The sequence below is a fragment of the Oncorhynchus mykiss genome, chromosome 19, assembly GCF_057628025.1.
Source record: "Oncorhynchus mykiss isolate SJ-2025 chromosome 19, ASM5762802v1, whole genome shotgun sequence".
Classification (NCBI taxonomy): Eukaryota; Metazoa; Chordata; class Actinopteri; order Salmoniformes; family Salmonidae; genus Oncorhynchus; species Oncorhynchus mykiss.
In genome coordinates this window covers 37580262-37604134 of record NC_143040.1, presented here as the reverse complement: position 1 = coordinate 37604134, position 23873 = coordinate 37580262, and the positions used below count along the sequence as shown (strand labels likewise).

The 23873-nt window shown below is 43.8% G+C and overlaps 1 protein-coding gene across 3 annotated transcripts in view; it reads left to right on the top strand.

Moving 5' to 3' along the window:
* The first annotated feature begins 834 nt into the window (after positions 1 to 834).
* Positions 835 to 23873, top strand: part of mta1 (metastasis associated 1) — a 44084-nt gene continuing 21045 nt past the window's right edge. Inside the window, exons 1-4 of one of the 3 annotated variants that reach the window (XM_021573861.3) lie at positions 835 to 964; positions 1057 to 1157; positions 7803 to 7870; positions 15628 to 15721. In XM_021573861.3, coding sequence (XP_021429536.1) covers positions 1130 to 1157; positions 7803 to 7870; positions 15628 to 15721 — 190 coding nt within the window. In that variant the 5' untranslated portion in view covers positions 835 to 964; positions 1057 to 1129. Of the gene's footprint in view, positions 965 to 1015; positions 1158 to 1281; positions 1477 to 7802; positions 7871 to 15627; positions 15722 to 23873 lie in introns of those variants that run through there. The other 2 variants (XM_090210941.1, XM_090210940.1) reach the window with 2 other exon arrangements.

Below are 23873 nucleotides of genomic sequence, written 5' to 3'. Positions count from 1 at the left end.
TCTCTAAGGAGACCACCCAGGATCATGTTTTCAGAGCAAGCTACATCTCCTTGGACTCAGACATAGGCTATAACACACACCACAGTTCTTGAAGGCATGAAGCTCTCCAAACCAGAAAGACTACGGTGTGGATAGTGGATACCTAAGGCCACTATCAAACTGTTTTAAACAGCAACTCCCATAATGATGTTTTACCTAATTTAGTTCAGAATTAGCTGTTATGTGACATCAATGTTGGCCTACCAGTCCAGGACATGTGTTGCCTAATCATGGTCTTCTATTCTACTCTGTTTTGCTCTTATCCTTTACAAAACAAAGGAGTGATCATACGATAATTAAACTATACTTTGTCTGATAGTAATTGAAAACACATAGCCTACAATATAGTCTAGTTAAAGACTACAGCATTATCCATCTCTCTCTTCCATTTGAAGATGACGGGACAATGAAAAGGCTAGATCAGGGTTATTCAACTCTTACCCTAAGAGATCTGGAGCCTGCTTTTCTCTTCTACCTGATAATTAATTGCACACACCTGGTTTTCCAGGTCTAAATAAATCTCTGATTTGAGGGGAACAATGAAAAAAAGCAGTGGAACTGGCTTCAGTGAGGTTGAGGGGGCTAGACAGAGGGAGATATGAACATACATTTTTAAAGGAACTGGCCACAATCAAATGTTTTTTTTTTTTTGTAGGCTACTCAAACAGCAACAGTTTAATAGTTTATAAATGTTCCCGTTAGTTTTGAAATAACACAGCACTGTTGTGTTGCGTGCAGGTAGGGAGGCGGGGTAGTGAGAGGGCAACGATGCTGAATAGTGCCCCCCCCCCTCCCACTGCAGCCCACTCCTCGTTCGTGCACTGACTTTCCAGGGGAAACCGCTTTGTTACGAACTGTATCCACATTTTACGCGGGTTACTCAAGTCCGTCTCAATTAAAAAATACAGCAGGACTACCCGGACGAGTAGGTGTTGGAGAAATAACGCGTACTGTCTCTTTAAGATCTCTTGGCTAGTCTGCTTCGTATTGATCAATCCACCATTTTCCAACACACAGCGGCGGCAGTGGTAACAGCGACGGCTCCTGCGAGAGATAGCCCTACCTGGAGACGCCAGGACCCGGGGCAGTCATGGCAGCGAACATGTACCGGGTTGGAGGTAAGGGGAACACAGCTATGGACAATTTTGTGTCTCGTTCTCCCTAGTTCGTCGCGGGTTTTGCAGCATGGTTTTGTCTTTTTTAAATTTTATTTCCTAAAGCTAAAGTGCCTTGTGCTTTCAGTCGGTGATGAAGATGATGGTGACTGTGAGGAGGAGGAGGATGGTGATGAAGAGTCTCGTAGGGACCCCGGGTTCCCCCCCCTCGTTGTTTCTAAACGTCTCGCTGTTGTTGTCACAAACCAATATGGTCGTCTTCAGAGTTAACATTTTTTTTTGTTTCTATTAAAGTAATTATTCAACGGTTTCGCTTTTAAAAGTAAGTTCGGCTTGCCAGTCGGCTGGCTAACGCATTAGTTGGCTAACAGGCTATTTGGCTCTGGTGAGAGAGTTGAGCATTTTGAGGCAGAGCACGGTAACGTTAACTGCTGCTGGCCTCTGAAGTTGTACTTTCAGAGTAATGAAAATACATTACGATGGTGCCTATTGTCTAATCAGAGCATCTGTATTTTATATTAGACCGACCTTTTTTTTTTTAGTCTATATCAAATGGATCAGCGTTTGCATTTCATAATATGTACCACTTTACAGTAACAATAGCTACCTAGCAAGGTTAATCTACTCGGGTTCAAGTTGACTTAAATTTAGTTTTCAACTCACCTGGCTCGTTCGGTGCATACTGAGGTCCGGTGTCACACTCCCTCCCCCTTGCAATACATTTGAATCATCAAATTGGCAACTGTATCCAGCAGTAGGCTAGTCATGCCACGGGTTTTAAACCAAGCTTCATTCATTGTTAGCTGGTGTGTGAACATGTTTCTGTTCGACCACGACAGTGTGTGTTCAGCAGCACCAGTTGTGGATTGTGATGGATGGGGTCAATGTGACCAGACCTAGAGGAAACGATGTTTTACTTATTTTTATCGGAACTATTTAACACGGAGGAAACACTACTATATAACAATAGCCTAGCCTAGTCTCTTACTATTAACTCATGTCAACTGGCTTCCAGTTGTGTTATGACTCATTTGTTTGTCAGACAGAGTGAGACAATCAAGCTAGTGTTCATAAGATATATAGTTTAGTTGGCACTGTACAGAAATGGTGACAGTTTGTCTGTCTGCTTGTGATCATGCTGATTCTGCTGAATAGAGGACCCATCTAATTGTTTTGGAAAGTGGGGAATTTAAGCCACTCATTGCTATGCACACAGTTGGTGCACACAGAGTAGTTTACAGCATATCATTTTAATTGATAGCTGGGGAATGGAACTTTTTGACAGCAGATTCAGTACTGCTGCACACTCATTTTTAGAAATGGACTTTTGATGGAACTGTTTTGACAGTTTCTCAAGAACCTCTGAATAGCCATTCAATCAATCAGTGCCAAGATAGTAAAGGTAAGCCTACATTTTAGAGGCAGAAATTATTTTGAATTGCCATGTCAATCAATAAAATGTATTTTCTCAAACCCTTTTTACATCAGCAGATGTCACAAAGTGCTTTACAGAAACCCAGCCTAAAACCCCAAAGAGCAAGCAATGCAGAGGCCGTTCAGCACAGTGGCTAGGAAAAACTCCCTCGAAGGCAGTAACCTAGGAAGAAACCTAGAGAGGAATCAGGCTCCCAAGGGGTGGCCAGTCCTCTTCTGACCTGCTTACATCCCCTTTAGGTCGCGTATGGCCCGACAACCACAGTCGTTGCCTCAGCTCTTTGGTTCAATGTCGAACCGCTCATGGCAGTACACTGAAATCTAATAAGGTCCAGGATCAAATGGATGCTTCTCTGGGTAGGTGCCTTGTCCCCTTCTCCAGTCTAGGGCAATGCCTGGCATCTGAGCAAAGCTGGGTTCCCCTCAAAGATAGCTGACACTTAAAAATACAATGCTGTGGACAATGCTGGATCATCAGAGGCAATGAGGAGGACTTCCCTTGTGGCTGAAGTATAGACAAAGCCTGTGACACATACACAGTAGGCTAACTAGGCCCTAATGTCTTTGTTTCCCACAGCAGATCACTCTTCTGGGCCCTCAACATTTTACACCCCAAAGTCCATTTACCCTTATTCCTTCCGATAGGTCGCTTATGTCTTTGTTTTCTGTAGATCACTCTTCTGGAGAGCGAGCCTCACCTGGCATTTAGGGTCCCTGACCATTTTTACCCTCCAAAACCCAAGGAAAATGATAAAAACAAGGGTCTGTATGGTTTCTTTTGATTTTGGATTCACACAGCATTATTGTGAACTAACATCATAATATCCTAAACCGATGTGCTGTCTCTGGCATAGGAGGAAAGTTGCTTGATCAGTAGCATCAATCTGGCATTTTCAGCTTATTGTCTTGGCTAACATGCACTGAATGAGCACCAAATTGAAAGCACCATGGCCACTTTCCCTGTAGGTGTGTAAACTCAGGCCCCCTGGGGTCAAAGTTCAGGAGAGGATCCAGGTAGTTGGTTGCTTGGACAAGCTTGACTATTCAGTTGAATTGGCTCTTTGGTGAAAGGCCCCCCCCCCCCCCCCCCCCCCCATGGCACTATCACATGGCATCTTCCTTACAGATGTGATTGGCTACATGTCATGCAGAGAGTGCATGATGGGATCGATGTTTGGGTAAAGGAAGACCGTAAGGACAAAAAGCAGCAGTATCTTCAGCAAGTGGCCATCAGTGGAAATGTCAATCACTGACCCCTTGAGTGTGATGTACTTCTGTGTTGCTTGCTCTCTGGGTATTTGTATAAGTACTTTGTGACAAGGTTCTTTATTAATACATTTGATGTGATTTCGATCCACAGCAATAACCAAAACATTTTCCCAGAGAGAACATATTGTAAAATGACAAGTGACCAGTAGCAACACAGACGTTTGTACACTGCATCTCCTTGGAGCCAAACTGTGGTAGACGGCATAGATGCACAGCGTCTCCTTGGAGCCGAACTGTGGTAGACGGCATAGATGCACAGCGTCTCCTTGGAGCCGAACTGTGGTAGACGGCATAGATACACAGCGTCTCCTTGGAGCCTAACTGTGGTAGACGGCATAGATACACAGCGTCTCCTTGGAGCCGAACTGTGGTAGACGGCATAGATACACAGCGTCTCCTTGGAGCCTAACTGTGGTAGACGGCATAGATACACAGCGTCTCCTTGGAGCCGAACTGTGGTAGACGGCATAGATACACAGCGTCTCCTTGGAGCCGAACTGTGGTAGACGGCATAGATACACAGCGTCTCCTTGGAGCCGAACTGTGGTAGACGGCATAGATACACAGCGTCTCCTTGGAGCCGAACTGTGGTAGACGGCATAGATACATAGCATCTCCTTGGCAGCAGAATTGATACAGGCTCTCTGACAGAGGGCGAACACACCGCTCAGATAGAAGGCATAGCCTCCACCTTTTCCCTAACAGTCACAGACAGTATGGATGATCATGCCAAGTTTGGCTGGTGTTGGGTAAAGAGAATAGGCCCTGCATTTTATCTGAGTGAGATGGATGGACACACTGTCTTTGGGGCTCAGCTACATGCTATGATTGGCTCTGAGGGAATTTGACTGCACTGTGACGTGGCGGGTAGTGATGGCGCATGATTGGCTGAGGCAGGCAGTGGGGGAGGGGTGGGGGTAGCAGACGCGGGCTGTGGGCACATGCAGGCTGATCTGGCAGGAGGGTAGGCGAGGGCTGGCAGAGACAGGCAGGCAGGCAGGAAGAGAGATCGACAGAGTGAGCTGGAGAGACGGGCAGGCAGGTTTGCCTGTTCTGTATGTTTTTATTGCATTTTTGAGCTCTTTTGAAGGCTGTGGTTGAGCATGTTCAGCGTAAGATTCGCTGGATGTTTCCCATTAGTAAACCGCTCAAATTGAGTTGGTTAGTGTACTTGCTACAGGAGTACACACGTGAGTGCATGGCTGAACATGTACAGTGCCTCTATTCAGACACCTTGACTTTTTCCAATTTTTTTTCATTAGTCTTATTCTAAAATGTTTTAAATAAATAAAAATCCTCAAATCTACACACAATACCCCATAATGACAAAGAGAAAACGGGTTGTTATACATTTTTGTTAATTTATAAAAAATATATCAAACAGATCTTATTTACATAAGTATTCAGACCATTTGCTATGAGATTCAAAATTGAGCTCAGGTGCATCCTGTTTCCATTGATCATCCTTGAGATGTTCCTACAACTTGATTTGAGTCCACCTGTGGAAAATTTCAATTGATTGGACGTGCTTTGGAATGGTCCCAGAGTTGACAGTACATGTCAGAGCAAAAACCAAGCCATGAAGGAATTGTCCGTAGAGCTCCGAGACAGGATTGTGTCGGCACAGATCTGGGGAAGGGTACTAAAAATGTCTGCAGCAATGAAGGTCCCCAAGAACACTGGCCTCCATCATTCTTAAATTAAAGAAATTTGGAACCACCAAAACTCTTCCTAGTGCTGGCAGAAGGGCCTTGGTCAGGAGGGTGACCAAGAACCCGATGGTCACTCTGACAGAGCTCTAGAGTTAGGCTGTGGAGATGGGAGAATCTTCCAGAAGGACAACAGTCTCTGCAGCACTCCACCAATAAGGCCTTTATGGTAGAGTGCCCAGACGGAAGCCACTTCTCAGTAAAAGGCACATGACAGCCCGTTTGGAGTTTGCCAAAAAGCACCTAAAGACTCTCAGACCATGAGAAACAACACTCTCTGGTTGATGAAACCAAGATTGAACTCTTTGGCCTGAATGCCAAGCGTCATGTCTGGTGGAAACCTGGCACCATCCCTACGGTGAAGAATGATGGTGGCAGCTTCATGCTGTGGGGATGTTTTTCAGCGGCAGGGACTGGGAGACTAGTCAGGATCGATCGAGGAAAAGATGATCGGCGCAAAGGACAGAGAAATCCATGATGAAAACCTGCTCAGGACCTCAGAATGGGGCGATGGTTCACCTTCCAACAGGACAACAACCCTAAGCACACTGTCAAGATAATACAGGAGTGGGTTGGGGACAAGTCTCTGAATGTCTGAGTGGCCCAGCCAGAGCCTGGACTTGAACCCGGTCGAACATTTCTGTTGTGCAGCAACGCTCCCAATCCAACCTGACAGAGCTCTTTGTTTATATGAACTGGGGGTGGGGGTGATATATACAGTACCAGTCAAAAGTTTGGACACACCTACTCATTCAAGGGCTTTTCTTTATTTTTACCTGCAAAACACCAGTCTCGACATCAACAGCGAAGAGGCGATTCTGGCCTTCGAGGCAGAGTTGCAAAGAAAAAGCCATATCTCATACTGTCCAATCAAAAGACAAGATTAAGATGGGCAAAAGAACACAGACACTGGACAGAGGAACTCTGCCTAGAAGGCCAGCATCCCTGAGTCGCCTCTTCACTGTTGACGTTGAGACTGGTGTTTTGCGGGTACTATTTAATGAAGCTCCAAGTTGAGGACTTGTGAGGCGTCTGTTTCTCAAACTAGACTCTAATGTACTTGTCCTCTTGCTCACTTGTGCACCAAGGCCTCCCACTCCTCTTTCTATTCTGGTTAGGGCCAGTTTGCGCTGTTCCGTGAAGGGAGTAGTACACAGTGTTGTACGAGATCTTCAGTTTCTTGCCAATTTCTCGCATGGGAATGGCCTTCATTTCTCAGAACAAGAATAGACTGATGAGTTTCAGAAGAAAGTTATTTGTTTCTGGCCATTTTGAGCCTGTAATCGGAACCCACAGACGCTGATGCTCCAAGTACTCAACTAGTCTAAAGAAGGCCAGTTTTATTGCTTCTTTAATCAGAACAACAGTTTTCAGCTGTGCTGACATAATTGCTAAAGGGTTTTCGAATGAGCAATTAGCATTTTTTTAAATGATAAACATGGATTAGCTAACACAACGTGCCATTGGAACACAGGAGTGATGGTTGCTGATTATAGGCCTATGTAGATATTCCATTAAAAATCAGCCATTTCCAGCTACAATAGTAATTTACAACATTCACTATGTCTACACTATTTCTGATCATTTTGATATTTTAATGGCCAATTTTCTTTTCTTTCAAAAACATGAATTTCTAAGTGACCCCAAACTTTTGTGTGTGTGTGTATATGTATAATATATATAATTCCTAGGAGAACAGAGACCTGCTCAGTCAGACAAGAGATGAAGAGTTGGACTGGAGAGGATGGGGGTAGACAGTGGAGGGAGACTACGGGGGTTAGCTCCAGGCAGCCTATCAAGTGTGGGGTATGATAATCTGACATTAGTCAAGTTGCATGCAGGTTTAAGAGGAAAGGCACGCACTCTACTAAGCCCAGGGCCTGAGGGAGAGCGGAGAGGAGCGAGGGAGGACTGCAGGGCGGGAGAGGAGGACAGGGGCTAGTTTTAGAGCAAGGAGAGGGAGGGAAAGAGGAGAGGGAGCTAGAAATGCAGTGGACAAAGAATGGGAAGAAAATATTGAAAATAGTGTTTTGATATACTGTACAAGCTATTGAAGTCCTCCATTGGTCCAGGTGGCCAAATCACGCCGCAAGAATACAGTTGACGCTGTCTCTGTCTGTTGGCTATACAGAGTAGGCTAACCTTGTTAAGACGCTCTACTGACGTGTTTTCTCTCTCTCTCTCTCTCTCTCTCCCTCCTCCTACTTCTCTTCCCTCCACCCCTTTTCCTCAACAGATTATGTTTATTTTGAAAACTCATCCAGTAACCCACTGCTGATCCGGCGGATAGAAGAGCTCAACAAGGTGAGACGGTGGTGCGTGTGTGTGTACAGTCTCTCTGGCCCTAACTAGGGTTGTGGTGGTCATGAAATTGTCAGCCGGTAACTGTCACTCAAATAACTGCTGGTCTCACAGTAATTTACCTTTTTTTAAATGAACATAAACACGTTTTAGCATCGCAGGGCTTCCACGCGTAGCCTTCAAGCAAGCCACCGATTCGGATCTTTGGAACATGAATCCATTTATTATAGCCGACACCATCACAATAAATCCGTGATTTAATTTAGGCTGAAGAAACATTAGGCTACATTATCTCATATCATATTTCAGAAGAACAGAAATGGCATATTCTGAGTCTTATGTTAGGCTCTGATCTAGCTATGCTATATGGCCGTGGGCTGCAGCAGTTCATTTGGCAGGTAAGATTTGCTTCTAATTCCTGTAGCATTACATTATTTTAAAGTAAGGAGAATACAGTTGAACATGGCTGAGTAAAATTGCAAGGATATTTTCCCGGAACTATTTCCAAATATTCTGTGTTGCGAGGTTAATGAAGAAACAGATCCTCTTATTGCCTAATTTAGTTATTTGTGATAAACACTAGTGTTGCATGGTATACCGGTACCACAGTAATATCATGTTACCAAAATGTCATACTTATGATACCAACATTTTAGAATACTGTAGTTCTGTTTCGTATGGTACTACCTCTTTATTTATATGAAATGACATTCTGCCCTGCCCGTTCAAACCCTCCTCTAACCCGGACGACGCTGGGCCAATTTGTGCGTGCCCTATGGGATTCCCAATCACAGCCGTTGTGATACAGCCCGGGAACAAAACTCGGGTCTGTAGTGACGCCTCGAGCACGGCAATGCGGTGCCTTGGACCGCTGCGCCACTCGGGGAGACCAGTTGCACCATGCTGTGTCAGCCTATATTCTTTTTTTTCGAATACATTCTAAGGTTTGTATTAGTGTTGTCACGATACCAAAATGTAACTAACGATTCCAGGCCAAGTATTACAATACCTAGTGGTATCACGATACCATAGGGGGGGGGGGATTTGTTACATTGGAGCAGCGCCCAGCATATTTTACTCTCTATCGAGTTTCACGTGCATTTTTATATAGTTTCACAAACTGTGTTTTCGGGCCGTTTTTAAACTAATCCTGGCTCGCAAACTATTGCTTTGATAACAAACGTTGTTCAGTCATGTCACCTAGCTAGCTAACAACCTGGTAATGTAACTTGACAGTAGGTTTAGGCTAATTTGATTGGCACAGGAAGAAAGGAAAAGAGTCTGCTACTCGTGAGATGTGCTTCAAAGGTAGGATTCATATAGGCCTAATGTAAGCCTAAACTGTATCACAAATCAATTTCTTTCTGGTGCTCCTTTAAATTTAGTTTGTGGCCTAACGTATTAAAAGTTGGGAGCAGTGTTTGTGGGAGAGTGAGAATGGTGTGTGTTTAGTATGAGGGAGACGGTGTGGGAAGTAGAGTGTGTGAGGAAAGGAAGGAGAGTGTGTGTGTGTGTTTTAACTGAAGAGTAGAAGGTTTCATGCAGTGTTTCCCTTACTAACACAATGACATGCAGATCATTATGCATCTACAGTTGAAGTTGGAAGTTTACATACACTTAGGTTGGAGTCGTTAACTCATTTTTCAACCACTCCACAAATTTCTTGTTTGCAAACTATAGTTTTAGCAAGTCAGTTAGAACATCTACTTTGTGCATGACACAAGTATTTTTTTACAACATTTGTTTACAGACAGATTATTTCAGTTATAATTCCCTCTATCACAATTCCAGTGGGTCAGAAGTTTACATACTCCAAGTTGACTGCCTTTAAACAGCTTGGAAAATTCCAGAAAATTATGTAAATTAGCTTATCAGAACATTACATGATTTGAGTCAATTAGAGGTGTACCTGTGGATGTATTTCAAAGCCTACCTTCAAACTCAGTGCCTCTGTGCTTGACATCATGGGGAAATCAAAAGAAATCAGCCAAGACCTCAGAAACAAATTTGTAGACTTCCACAAGTCTGGTTCATCCTTGGGTGCAATTTCCAAACGCCTGAAGGTACCACGTTCATCTGTACAAACAATAGTGGGACCACACAGCCGTCATACCGCTCAGGAAGGAGACGTGTTCTGTCTCCTAGAGATGAACGTACATTGGTGCAAAAAGTGCAAATCAGTCCCAGAACAACAGCAAAGGACCTTGTGAAGATGCTGGAGGAAACAGGTACAAAAGTATCAAATATCCACAGTAAAACGAGTCCTATATCTACGTAACCTGAAAGGCCACACAGCAAGGAAGAAGCCACTGCTCCAAAACCGCCATAAAAAAGCCAGACTACGGTTTGCAACTGCACATGGGGACAAAGATTGTACTTTTTGGAGAAATATCCTCTGGTCTGATGAAATATAACTGTTTGGCCTTAATGACCATTGTTATGTTTCGAGGATAAAGGGTGAGGCTTGCAAGCCGAAGAACACCATCCCAACCGTGAAGCACGGGGGTGGCAGCATCATGTTGTTGGGGTGCTTTGCTGAAGGAGGGACTGGTGCACTTCACAAAATAGGTGGTGTCATGAGGAAGGGAAATTGTGGACATATTGGAGCAACATCCCAAGACATCAGTCAGGTAAATCTTGGTCGCAAATGGGTCTTCCAAATGGACAATGACCCCAAGCATACTTCCAAAGTTTTGGCAAAATGGCTTAAGGACAACAAAGTCAAGTTATTGGAGTGGCCATCGCCAAACACTGACCTCAATCATATAGACAATTTGTGGGCAGATCTGAAAAAGAATGTGCAAGCAAGGAGGCCAACAAACCTTTGTTATACCAGCTCTGTCAGAAGGAATGGGCCAAAATTCACCCAACTTGTGGAAGGCTACCCAAAACATTTGACCAAAGTTAAACAATTGAAAGACAATGCTACCAAATACTAATTGAGTATATATACTTCTGACCCACTGGGAATGTGATGAAAGAAATAAAAGCTGGAATAAATCATATTCTGACATTTCACATTCTTAAAGTTGTGATCCGAACTGACCTAAGACAGGGAATTTTTACTCAGATTAAATGTCAGGATTTGTGAAAAACTGTGTTTAAATGTATTTGGCTAAGGTGTATGTAAACTTCTGACTTCAACTGTATATTCCTTCCTCCCATTCCTCCAGCCAAATCACAGGTAGGCCTTTGGCTGATTTTGCTCATATTTGCGTTCTATGCAGTATTCTATTATTCACTAAACAGTGTGAAAGTAAATTCAATCTGCTGTATTGAGTAGAAGTGTGAATTTCAGTGACAGGTTTTTGCATAGCACACGCGCAGAACGGGAACAAGTGTCAACAAGTATCCCCCCCCCCCCCTATTGTGACAACACTAATACAAACTATGCATACATGTTTGCCTTTTTTACATTCTAAGGCTGCATGATGCAACTAATGATTTGAAAAAGTTGCATGAAAGGAAAGAGCTCTGCTATTTCACGTCATCAGTCTTTCATCCACAATTTGACAAGCACTTGATAATATTCTCACCTGTCAGACTATTGTCAATTTAAATCTGGTCTTTACAAATCTACTATTATGTGTGGATTTATGTTATTTAGAATGGCCCACAAAAAAAAAAAAACATGTAATCTGTAGGCTGCACTTGAATAGGGAATGGAGGAAGAGCTTCCCATGGCTATGTTTTTAATGTTCCAGGTAGGCTACACCGGTTGTAAAGCAGATTGATTGTGCTTCATTTTAAGAATTGAGCAAATAAATATAGCAGCACGAGGAAGCTGGCATCCTCTTTTAAATAGCGGGGAGTCAAAGCTCTGTTTTCACACATCCGTTCCATTAGGCTCTGTGTGTAGGTTATGAGCAACCATGTTCCAGGACTCCTAGGCCTATTGGCTATGTTTTGGAGTTATTTGGACTCTTTAGTTGTGATGGGCCTATATGTTTTTGAGGTTTCTTTGGGATCGACTATATGATGCATGCCACTAGGATTTGAAAAAAGTCGTAATGTATGTGCAGTTTCTTGTCATTCACAAGTGATATTCTCACCCATCAGACTATTCTCAATTTAGTCTTTTACATATATTAAATAATATGTGTGAAATTAGTTTTGGACTTAGAATGGGCCATTTTCATGCACCTGTATCCACTTTAACCTCTCCCTGTCTGAGTCTGTAATACCATCATGTTTCAAGCAGACCACCGTAGTCCCTGTGCCCAAGAACACTAAGGTAACCTGCCTAAATGACTACCGACCTGTAGCGCGCACGTCTGTAGCCATGAAATGCTTTGAAAGGCTGGTCATGCCTCACATCGACACCATTATCCCAGAAACCTTAGACCCACTCCAATTTACATACCGCACCAACCGATCCACTGATGATCCAATCTCTATTTAGGCTCGGAGGACCCATGCCAAGTCTTTTCAGTCTCCCGAGGGGGAATAGGCTTTGTCGTGCCCTCTTCACGACTGTCTTGGTGTGCTTGGACCATGATAGCTTGTTGGTGATGTGGACACCAAGGAACTTGAAGCTCTCAACCTGCTCCACTACAGCCCAGTCGATGAGCATGGGGGCATGCAGGATCCAGTTGCAGAGGGAGGTGTTTAGTCCCAGGGTCCTTAGCTTAGTGATGACCTTTGAGGGTACTATGGTGTTGAACGCTGAGCTCTAGTCAATGAACAGCATTCTCACATAGGTGCTCCTTTTGTCCAGTTGGGAAAGGGCAGTGTGGAGTGCAATAGAGAACATCATCTGTGGAGCTGTTGGGGCGGTATGCAAATTGGAGTGGGTCTAAGGTTTCTGGGATAATGTTTTTTTATGTGAGCTATGACCAGCTTTTCAAAGCACTTCATGTCTACAGACATGAGAGCTACGGGTCGGTAGTAATTTAGGCAGGTTGCCTTAGTGTTCTTGGGCACAGGGACTATGGTGGTCTGCTTGAAACATGTTGGTAATACAGACTCAGACAGGGAGAGGTTGAAAATGTCAGTGAAGACACTTGCCAGTTGATCAGCGCATGCTTAGAGTACACGTCCTGGTAATCTGTCTGGCCCTGCGGCCTTGTGAATGTTGACCTGTTTAAAGCCCAAACTCACACCGGCTGCGGAGAGTGATCAGTCGCCCGGAACAGCTGATGATCTCATGCATGTTGCAGTGTTACTTGCCTCGAAGCGAGCATAGAAGTAATTTCGCTCATCTGGTAGGCTTGTGTCACTGGGCAGCTCTCGGCTGTGCTTCCCTTTGTAGTCTCTAATAGTTTGCAAGCCCTGCCACATCGGACGACCGTCGGCGCCAGTGTAGTACGATTTGATCTTAGTCCTGTATTGATGCTTTGCCTGTTTGATGGTTAGTCGGAGGGCATAGCGGGATTTCTTATAAGTTTCCAGGTTAGAGTCCCACTCCTTGAAAGCGGCAGCTCTACCCTTTAGCTCAGTGCGGATGTTGCCTGTAATCCATGGCTTCTGGTTGGAGTATGTACGTACAGTCACTATGGGGACGACGTCATCGTTACAGTTATTGATGAAGCCGTGACTGATGTGGTGTACTCCTCAAAGCCATCGGAAGACTCCCGGAACATATTCCAGTCTGTGCTAGCAAAACAGTCCTGTAGCTTAGCATCTGCTTCATCTGACCGCTTAAAAAAAATATATAATATTGACTGAGTCACTCTTCCTGCTTTAATTTTGCTTGTAAGCAGGAATCAGGAGGATGTAGGGAGAGCTTTGTACGCTTCTCTGTGTGTGGAGTATAGGTGGTCTAGTTATTTTTCTTTCTCTGGTTGCACAATTAACATGCTGATAGAAATGAGGTAAAACGGATTTGTTTCCCTGCATTAAAGTTCCCGGCCACTAGGAGTGTCGCCTCTGGATGAGCGTTTTCCTGTTTGCTTATAGCTGTATACAGCTCATTGAGTGCGGTCTTAGTGGCAGCATCGGTCTGTGGTGGTATGTAGACAGCTACGAAAAATGTAGAAACTCTCTAGGTAGATAATGTGGTCTACAGCTTCTTATGAGAGACTCTACCTCAGGTGAGCAAAACCTTAAGACTTCCTTAGATATCATGCATCAGCTGTTGTTTACAAATATACACAGACCACCACCCCTTGTCTTACCAGAGGCCGCTGTTCTATCCTGCCGATAGTGTATATCCCGCCAGCTGTATGTCATTCATGTCGTTGTTCAGCCACGACTCGGTGAAACACAAGATATTACAGTTTTTAATCTCCTGTTGGTAGGATATAGTTGCTTTTTAGTTTGTCCAATTTATTATCCAGCGGCTGTACGTTGGCCAATAGTACGGATGGCAAAGGCAGTTTAGCCACTCGGCTGTGTATCCTCACAAGACACCCCGATCTCTTTCCGCTATACCTCTTCTGTCTTTTTCTCCTGTGAATGACGGAGATGAGGGCCTGTTCGGGTGCCTGGAGTAAATCCCTCTTGCCCGACTCCATTAAAGAGAAATTCTTTGTCCAGTTCAAGGTGAGTAATCGGTCATAAGAGATTGTAGCGGCAACATTATGTACAAAAAAAGTCAAAAAAACTAACAAAATAGCAAGGTTGGTGAAGAGCCCATGATACGGCAGCCATCTTACAACCACCATCTACAAGCTTTTACGGCAGTTATTTTTCATGCCAGCCAGGTAGGCTACTCCAGTTGTAAAGCGTAGCAATGTGCTTAATATTAGGAAAGTTGAGAAATAAATATAATAGGCCAAGCCTAGAGAGAGCTTATTTTTTGTTGCAAAGCCTATAGAAGAAATGTTGTGCAACACTTACTTATAGGAACACTTATTTCATTCCATGCATCAACCAGCTATGAGGAGCCGGTCTTTCGCTGGGCAACTGGGGATCCTATTCCGCTCAAACTCTGAATGCCAGGGCTCTCATGAAGTGTTTAATTCGATTGTATTTGCATTGACGTCCGAGTGATTAGCGGGACAGTGGAGCGCTGAGTACCAGACCATTAGCGACTAGCTGTTAGCAAGTTTGGTAGGCTACTAATGACCATCTGCGACATCAGAGTGCAGTTTTGGAGAAGCCTAGTTACTGTGATTCAACGGTCATGTGGAATTTGGTGAGGTATGACTCATGACTGCCGGTGTGGTGGTGATACTGTCACTGTAACAGCCCTTGTCCTAACAGGTGCCAACTGTCCTGTCTGGTTGTTTAATTGTACTGGAGACTAGTGTCTGTGATTGACAGTAGACACAGAGCTGAGTGTAGGCCTAGCTAAGCTGCCTCTCTCATGTCACTCAGTCAGTCTGCCCAGACAGGCATAACACTGTCTCTTTCCCGATAAGTCTCTCCTGGATCCCTCATTCTCCGAATCCTCAACGCATTGGAGGAAAAGGTAAGAGGGGAGGGACTTTGGGTCATCTACTCCGAATCCGTTTGAGAAGGAAGGAGGTGATGAATCAAGCGAAGGCTAATTCAGAAAAATGTACCTCATCAATGAGTAGTTGACCCACTTTGATCAACCAATCAACACTGAAATGTCAAATAGTTTAGTTATTATGTAGGCCTAGCCTAGTTGTGCTACTGTTTCTACAACATGTAAAACTTCACCAGGCTAGTTTCTCATTAGTACGTATAAGCCTAGCTGGTATTGATCTTTCTGTTCTCAGATCATCAGCAAACTCCAACTCTACTCTCTCGGTGTGTGACCAATGACGTGTGGCAGGCTGGGCTGGCGGATTACGGTCGTTACCATGGTAACCCTCCATCTCATCTCTCTCTCGTGTTGTGTTGTGTTGCAGACTGCCAATGGAAACGTGGAGGCTAAAGTGGTGTGTTTCTATCGACGCAGGGACATCTCCTCGACACTCATCGCCCTGGCCGACAAACACGCACGTGAGTGACACGCACGGTTCACTGTTCAGTCAGAAGTCTTCACCGTCTAACCACTGTTCAACATCGAATGCCAAAATTCAAATCCCCTAGTAGAGTGACTGTTCAGTCAGAAACCACTTTTAAATGGATGGAACCTTTAAACAGGCTATTCTCATTCCGATGAAACGTCTTGCAAGAGAGACCTGTTCACTAACCACCATTCAGCATCCAATGACACTTCATCGCCTTGTATAGATCAAATGGACAGTTTAACACAAGTGCTCGGTGTATAAGGTTTTCAGATGTGCAATCTAAACCTAATTTAACCTAATGACTTCTGCCTGAAGAGTGAATGTGTAGTGAACGACCTATGTATCCGTCTTGGACTAATCTAGGCAAATGTCAGTGTTTTGTGTATGTTTGCTCGTCTATGCAGTGTTTGTGTCGTCGTCGTGTGTGAATGACTGTGCATGCGAGCATTGCTTTATTTGTGTGTGTGTATATATAAGCTAGCTTTGCAGTGTTTGAGGCTGTGAGGGTTGTAGCTGTTGCTGTGAGGGTGGTAGCTGTTGCTGTGAGGGTGGTAGCTGTTGCTGTGAGGGTGGTAGCTGTTGCTGTGAGGGTGGTAGCTGTTGCTGTGAGAGTGGTAGCTGTTGCTGTGAGGGTGGTAGCTGTTGCTGTGAGAGTGGTAGCTGTTGCTGTGAGGGTGGTAGCTGTTGCTGTGAGGGTGGTAGCTGTTGCTGTGAGGGTGGTAGCTGTTGCTGTGAGGGTGGTAGCTGTTGCTGTGAGGGTGGTAGCTGTGAGGGGGGAGCTGTTGAGGGTGGTGGATCGGGGGGAGGGGGGGAGCGGTAGTTGTGAGGGTGGTGGATGTGGTTTCACTGGGTTGCTCATTACTGGACCTTTTTATGTTGAGACTGAGAAGAGGGAGCTCTGCATCAGACCCAGGGTCTGACTGACTAGAGAATTTAAGCCTTCTGGACTGCAGCACTCCAAAGCCTAAGGGAGCCTAAGGGGTGTTCTGTGGCAGTGGGTTGTTTTTTGTGGACCAGCAAGGAGGAGCTCTACATTTTATAAGGGGCTTTATTGGCTTGGGAAACAGATTTACATTGCCAAAGCAAGTGAAATAGATAAAATAAAAAAACAAGTGAAATGAACAGTAAACTTTACTCACAAAAGAATAAAGACATTTCAAATGTCATATGTCAGTGTTGCAATGATGTGCAAATAGTTAAAGTACAAAAGGGAAAATAAATAAACAGGTTGTATTTACAATGGTATTTTTCATCACTGGTTGCCATTGTGGTAACAGGTCACAAATCTTGCTGCTGTGATGGCACACTGGTTTTTCACCTAATAGATATGGCCGTTTATCAGAATTTGATTATTTTTCGAGATCTTTGTGGATCTGTGTAATCTGAGGGAAGTATGTGTCTCTAATATGGTCATACATTTGGCAGGAGGTTAGGAAGTGCAGCTCAGTTCCACCTCATTTTGTGGGCAGTGTGCACATAGCCTGTTTCTCTTGAGAGCCAGGTCTGCCTGTGGTAGCCTTTCTTAATAGCAAGGCTATGCTCACAAAGTCTGTACATCAGTCAAGATTTCCTTAATTTTGGGTCGGGAACAGTGGTCACGTATTAGCCACTGTGTACTCTCTATTTAGGGCCAGTAAATTCTTTGCTGTGTGTCAAGTAATTATCTTTTTGTTTTTTTATGATTTGATTGAATCTAATTGTGATGCTATCCTGGGGCTCTGTGGGGTCTGTTTGTGTACAGAGCCCCAGCACCAGCTTGCTTGGGGGCTCTTCTCCAGGTTAATTTCTCTGTAGTTGATGGCTTTGTTAGGAAGGTTTGGGAATTGCTTCCTTTCAGGTGGTTGTAGAATTTAACAGCGCTTTTCTGGATTTTGTTCATTAGCGGGTATCGGCCTAATTCTGCTCTGCAGGCATTTGCTGTTTTACGTTGTACGCAGAGAATTTTTTTGTGAATTCTTGGTTGGTGAGTTGACCTCACAACCATAAAGGGCAATGGGTTCTATAATTGATTCATGTACTTTTAGCCAGATCCTAATTGGTATGTTGAATTTTGTTGTTTTGATGGCATAGAAGGCCCTTCTTGCCTTGTCTCTCAGATCGTTCACAGCTTTGTGGAAGTTACCTGTGGCGCTGATGTTTACGCCGAGGTATGTATAGTTTTTTTGTGTGCTCTAGGGCAACGGTGTCTAGATTAAATTTGTATTCGTGGTCCTGGCAACTGGGCCTTTTTTGGAACACCCATCATTTTTTGTCTTACTGAGATTTACGGTCAGGGCCCAGGTCTGACAGAATCTGTGCAGAACATCTAGGTGCTGCTGTAGGCCCTCCTTGGTTGGGAACAGAATCACCAGATCATCAGCAAACAGACAATTGACTTCAGATTCTAGTAGGGTGAGGCCGGGTGCTGCAGACTGTTCCAGTGCCCTTGCCAATTCGTTGATATATACACTGCCTTGCGAAAGTATTCGGCCCCCTTGAACTTTGTGACCCGTTGCCACATTTCAGGCTTCAAACAAAGATATAACATTTTATTTTTTTGTGAAGAATCAACAACAAGTGGGACACAATCATGACGTGGAACGACATTTATTGGATATTTCAAACTTTTTTAACAAATCAAAAACTGAAAAATTGGGCGTGCAAAATTATTCAGCCCCCTTAAGTTAATACTTTGTAGCGCCACCTTACAGCTGTAAGTCGCTTGGGGTATGTCTCTATCAGTTTTGCACATCGAGAGACTGAAATGTTTTCCCATTCCTCCTTGCAAAACAGCTCGAGCTCAGTGAGGTTGGATGGAGAGCATTTGAACAGCAGTTTTCAGTTCTTTCCACAGATTCTCGATTGGATTCAGGTCTGGACTTTGACTTGGCCATTCTAACACCTGGATATGTTTATTTTTGAACCATTCCATTGTAGATTTTGCTTTATGTTTTGGATCATTGTCTTGTTGGAAGACAAATCTCCGTCCCAGTCTCAGGTCTTTTGCAGACTCCATCAGGTTTTCTTCCAGAATGGTCCTGTATTTGGCTCCATCCATCTTCCCATCAATTTTAACCATCTTCCCTGTCCCTGCTGAAGAAAAGCAGGCCCAAACCATGATGCTGCCACCACCATGTTTGACAGTGGGGATGGTGTGTTGCTTTTACGCCAAACATAACGTTTTGCATTGTTGCCAAAAAGTTCCATTTTGGTTTCATCTGACCAGAGCACCTTCTTCCACATGTTTGGTGTGTCTCCCAGGTGGCTTGTGGCAAACTTTAAACGACACTTTTTATGGATATCTTTAAGAAATGGCTTTCTTCTTGCCACTCTTCCATAAAGGCCAGATTTCTGCAATATACGACTGATTGTTGTCCTATGGACAGAGTCTCCCACCTCAGCTGTAGATCTCTGCAGTTCATCCAGAGTGATCATGGGCCTCTTGGCTGCATCTCTGATCAGTCTTCTCCTTGTATGAGCTGAAAGTTTAGAGGGGCGGCCAGGTCTTGGTAGATTTGCAGTGGTCTGATACTCCTTCCATTTCAATATTATCGCTTGCACAGTGCTCCTTGGGATGTTTAAAGCTTGGGAAATCTTTTTGTATCCAAATCCGGCTTTAAACTTCTTCACAACAGTATCTCGGATCTGCCTGGTGTGTTCCTTGTTCTTCATGATGCTCTCTGCGCTTTTAACGGACCTCTGAGACTATCACAGTGCAGGTGCATTTATACGGAGACTTGATTACACACAGGTGGATTGTATTTATCATCATTAGTCATTTAGGTCAACATTGGATCATTCAGAGATCCTCACTGAGGATTCTGCACTGAAAGTAAAGGGGCTGAATAATTTTGCACGCCCAATTTTTCAGTTTTTGATTTGTTAAAAAAGTTTGAAATATCCAATAAATGTCGTTCCACTTCATGATTGTGTCCCACTTGTTGTTGATTCTTCACAAAAAAATACAGTTGTATATCTTTTTTTGAAGCCTGAAATGTGGCAAAAGGTCGCAAAGTTCAAGGGGGCCGAATACTTTCGCAAGGCACTGTATGTTGAAGAGGGTGGGGCTTAAGCTGCATCCCTGTCTCCCCGTCCCCCCTGTCCCTGTGGAAATAAAACATTTTTTTTGCCAATTTTATAATGTTGTATGTTTTTTTTTTTTTTTCCCACACCACTTTCCATCAATTTGTATAGCAGATCCTCGTGCCAAATTGAGTCATGCTTTTTTGAAATCAACAAAGCATAAGGATTTTGCCTTTTTGTTTGTCTATTAGTTATTATAGGACTATTTCTCTCTCTACCATTTGTATTTCATATACCTTTGACTATTGGATGTTCTTATAGGTACTATAGTATTACCTGCCTAATCTCGGGAGTTGATAGTCTTGAAGTCATAAACAGCGCTGTGCTTGAAGCACAGCGAAGAGCTGCTGACAAATGCAGTGCTGTTTGAATGAATGCTTACGTGCCTGCTGCTGCCTACCATCGCTCAGTCAGACTGCTTTATCAAATATCAAATCATAGACTTAATTATAATAACACACATAAATACAAGCCTTAGGTCATTAATATGGTCAAATTCGGAAACTATCATTTCGAAAACAAAACATTTATTCTTTCAGTGAAATACGGAACCGTTCCGTATTTTATCTAACCGGTGGCATCGATAAGTCTAAATATTCCTGTTACATTGCACAACCTTCAATGTTATGTCATAATTACGTAGAATTCTGGCAAATTAGTTCGCAACGAGCCAGGCGGCCCAAACGGTTGCATATACCCTGACTCTGCGTGCAATGAACGCAAGAGTGACACAATTACCCAGAGTTTAATATTGCCTGCTAACATGCATTTATTTTAACTAAATACGCAGGTTTAAAAAAATGTACTTTTGTGTATTGATTTAAAAAAGGCATTGATGTTTATGGTTAGGTGCAACGATTGTGCTTTTTTTTCTCGCAAATGCACTTTTGTTTAATCATCCCCCGTTTGGTGAAGTTGGCTGTCTTTGTTAGGAAGAAATGGTCTTCACACAGTTTGCAATGAGCCAGGTGGCCCAAACTGCTGCATATACCCTGACTCTGTTGCACAGAACGCAAGAGAAGTTAGCAGGTAATAGTAACTAAATATTCAGGTTTAAAAATATATATTCGTGTATTGATTTTAAGAAACGCGTTGATGTTTATGGTTAGGTACACGTCGGTGCAACGACAGTGCTTTTTTCGCGACTGCGCTTGTTAAATCACCCGTTTGGTGAAGTAGGCTGTGATCCAATGATAACTTAACAGGCATCACATCGATTATATGCAACGCAGGACAAGCTAGATAACTACACATGATTGATGATATTACTAGTTTAACTAGTGATTATGCTAAGATACATTTTTTTAAAATAAGATATGTTTTATGCTAGCTAGCAACTTACCTTGGTTCCTTGCTGCACTCGCATAACAGGTGCAATGTAATCGGCCATGATCGGTGTCCAAAAATGCTCATTATGAAACCTTGAAATCGGCCCTAATTAATTGGCCATTCCGATTAAGCGGTCGACCTCTAAGGGAAACATACGAGTCTGCTGTTAATGATAATGCAGAGGATTTTCCCCAAGGTTGCTGTTGACGCATATCCCCTGGTAGTTATTGGGGTCAAATTTGTCTCCAATTTTATGGATTTGGGTGATCAGTCCTCGGTTCCAAATATTGGGGAAGATACCAGAGCTGAGGATGATAAACAGTTTAAGTATAGCCAATTGCATTGAGGATACCATCAACCCCACAGGCCTTTTTGAGTTGGAGGGTTTGTATATTGTCCTGTAGGTCATTCAATGTATTGGAGAATCCAGTGTGTTTTGGGAGTCTTTAATAGTTGATTCTAAGATTTGTATTTGATCATGTATATGTTTTTTTCTGATCTTTGTTATAGAGCAAAAAAGATTGGAGAAGTGGTATATCCATACATCTCTGTTTTAGATAACTCTGTTTTTGAGTTTTCCAATTTTCCCAGAAGTGGTTTGATTTGATGGATTCTTCAATTACATTGAGCAGTTTTCTGATGTGCTGTTCCTTCTTCCGTAGTGTATTTCTGTCTTTAGTGATTCACCATAGTGAAGGAGTAGACTCAGGTTTTCTGGGTCTCTGTTTTTGGTTGGATAGGTTCTCAATTTCTTAGGTTTTTGCATTCTTCATTAAACCTTTTGTCATTGTTAATTTCTTAGGTTGTCTGCTTTACATTTAAAAAATGTTGATAGGGAAGCTGAGGTCAAATATGCTGTTTAGGTTTTCTACTGCTAAGTTTACACCTTCACAGTGAAACCTTTTTTCCAGGAAATTGTCTAGAAGGGATTGAATTTGTTGTTGCCTAATTGTTTTTTGGTAGTTCTCCACACTATTTTCCTTCCATCTATAGCATTTATTTATTTTTCAATTCCTTTCGGCTTTAATGCCACATGATTTCTGTGATGTCAGTGGACTGACTGAATGCTCTAAGAGACTCTGGGGTTGAGGTCAGTGATAAAGTAGTCGACAGTACTACTGCCAAGAGATGAGCTATAGGTGTACCTACCGTAGGAGTCCCCTCAGCCTACCATCGACTATGTACTTACCCAGCGTGTGACAGAGCTACAGGAGCTGTGACCCGTTTTTGTTGGTTACAGTATGTTGTGTCTAGTGAGACATGTGGCGGAGGGAATGCTGTCACCTCCAGGTAGGTGTTTGTCCCCCTGTGTGCTGAGGGTGTCTGGTTCTTGTCCAGTTCTGGCATTTTGTTCGCCACAGACTAGTACATGTCCCTGAGCCTGGAAATTGTTGATATCCCCCTCTAGGATGGAGACGCTGTTATCGTTTAAAGTATGGGGATTCTGTTGGGGGGATATAGCTAGCACATGAGGACATTTTTCTCTGACATCTTTTCCTTAATAATTTCTAGTCAGATGTAAAATGTTCCTGTTTTGACTAATTTAATAGTGGATTAGGTCTGCTCTATACCAAATTAGCATACACCCTGAGTCTCTTCCCTGTTTCACACCTGGTAGTTTGGTGGATGGTACTACCAGCTCTCTGTAACCTAGAGGGCAACCAGTGCATCCAGCTCTTTTATACAGTGTTTCTTGTAGGATGACTGTCTGTATTTCCAATTTCTTTGAAGTCTAGTTTGCTGCTCTTTAGGCCAAATGCAAATGACCTCAGACCTTGTATATTCCTGGATGAGATAGTCGAAGCTTTGTGTTCCATAGCGTCTAGTGTTGTTTTTGTGTGGTTTAGGCCCAGACCATCACAGTAAGTGTGAGCAGAGCATGTTGAGCATCTGATACATACCGCTTAGGTCGCAGGATGGGCTTGGGTGGGGGTAATGGTGAGGGTTGGGCCTGTTGCTCTGCTCATGGCCTGTTATGTTGAGGTCCTTGCCGCAGGGGCGGGGGGCATAGGTCGGGCAGAAGGGTCATAGGTCTGATATGGGTGGCCTACATAGGGTGTGGTGAGGGTTTGCTTGGGGTGGTCTTAGCTGGTTGGGGTGTGGCTGGTGATGCTGTGGTCTGGGTGTAGGTCCTCTTGGCGTGGGTTCTCTCTGCATGTCCTTCGGGAGGGGGTTTTGCCGGTCTGGGAGGGTGTCTCGCTGGTCTGGGCGTTGGTGTCCGTTGCTCCTTTCGTAGGTGCTGGGGCTGCAGCTGAGGGTGATGTCCTTCAGGGTCCTGGCAAAAGTTTGGATTGCTGCCTTGTAGAGGTGGACCTGGCTGTAAAGGCTGTTCAAGTCCAGGGTGGAGTGGTGGGCCAGGTAGACATTAGGTTTTGAGGTATAGTCTTGTGAAATTCTTGCATTCACCCTTTGTGTGGTGTCAGTGTGAAAGTATTTTCGTGGTAGCAGGGTGGAGATTACCACTTGTGCGTTGGGGAAAGTGGAAGAAGCTTTTTCGATTACTCCCTTGAGTGTTGTTGTCACCCTTTCCTGCTGGCCCCTCAGGTCATTTGTGCCTGTGTGAATTATGTGGCTGTGGAACCCTAGTCTGTCCTCTGACAATAGCTCCAGGACATGCCTTGTGTTTGGGGACCAGGGTTTAGCCACTTTGTGTTTGGGAAAAAGTTTATCCTATTGAGTGTATTTGCCATTTTAAGTCAATGTAGCACAATCTCTGTCATGTGTGTCCTCAGTGGATGTGGGGGGGGGGT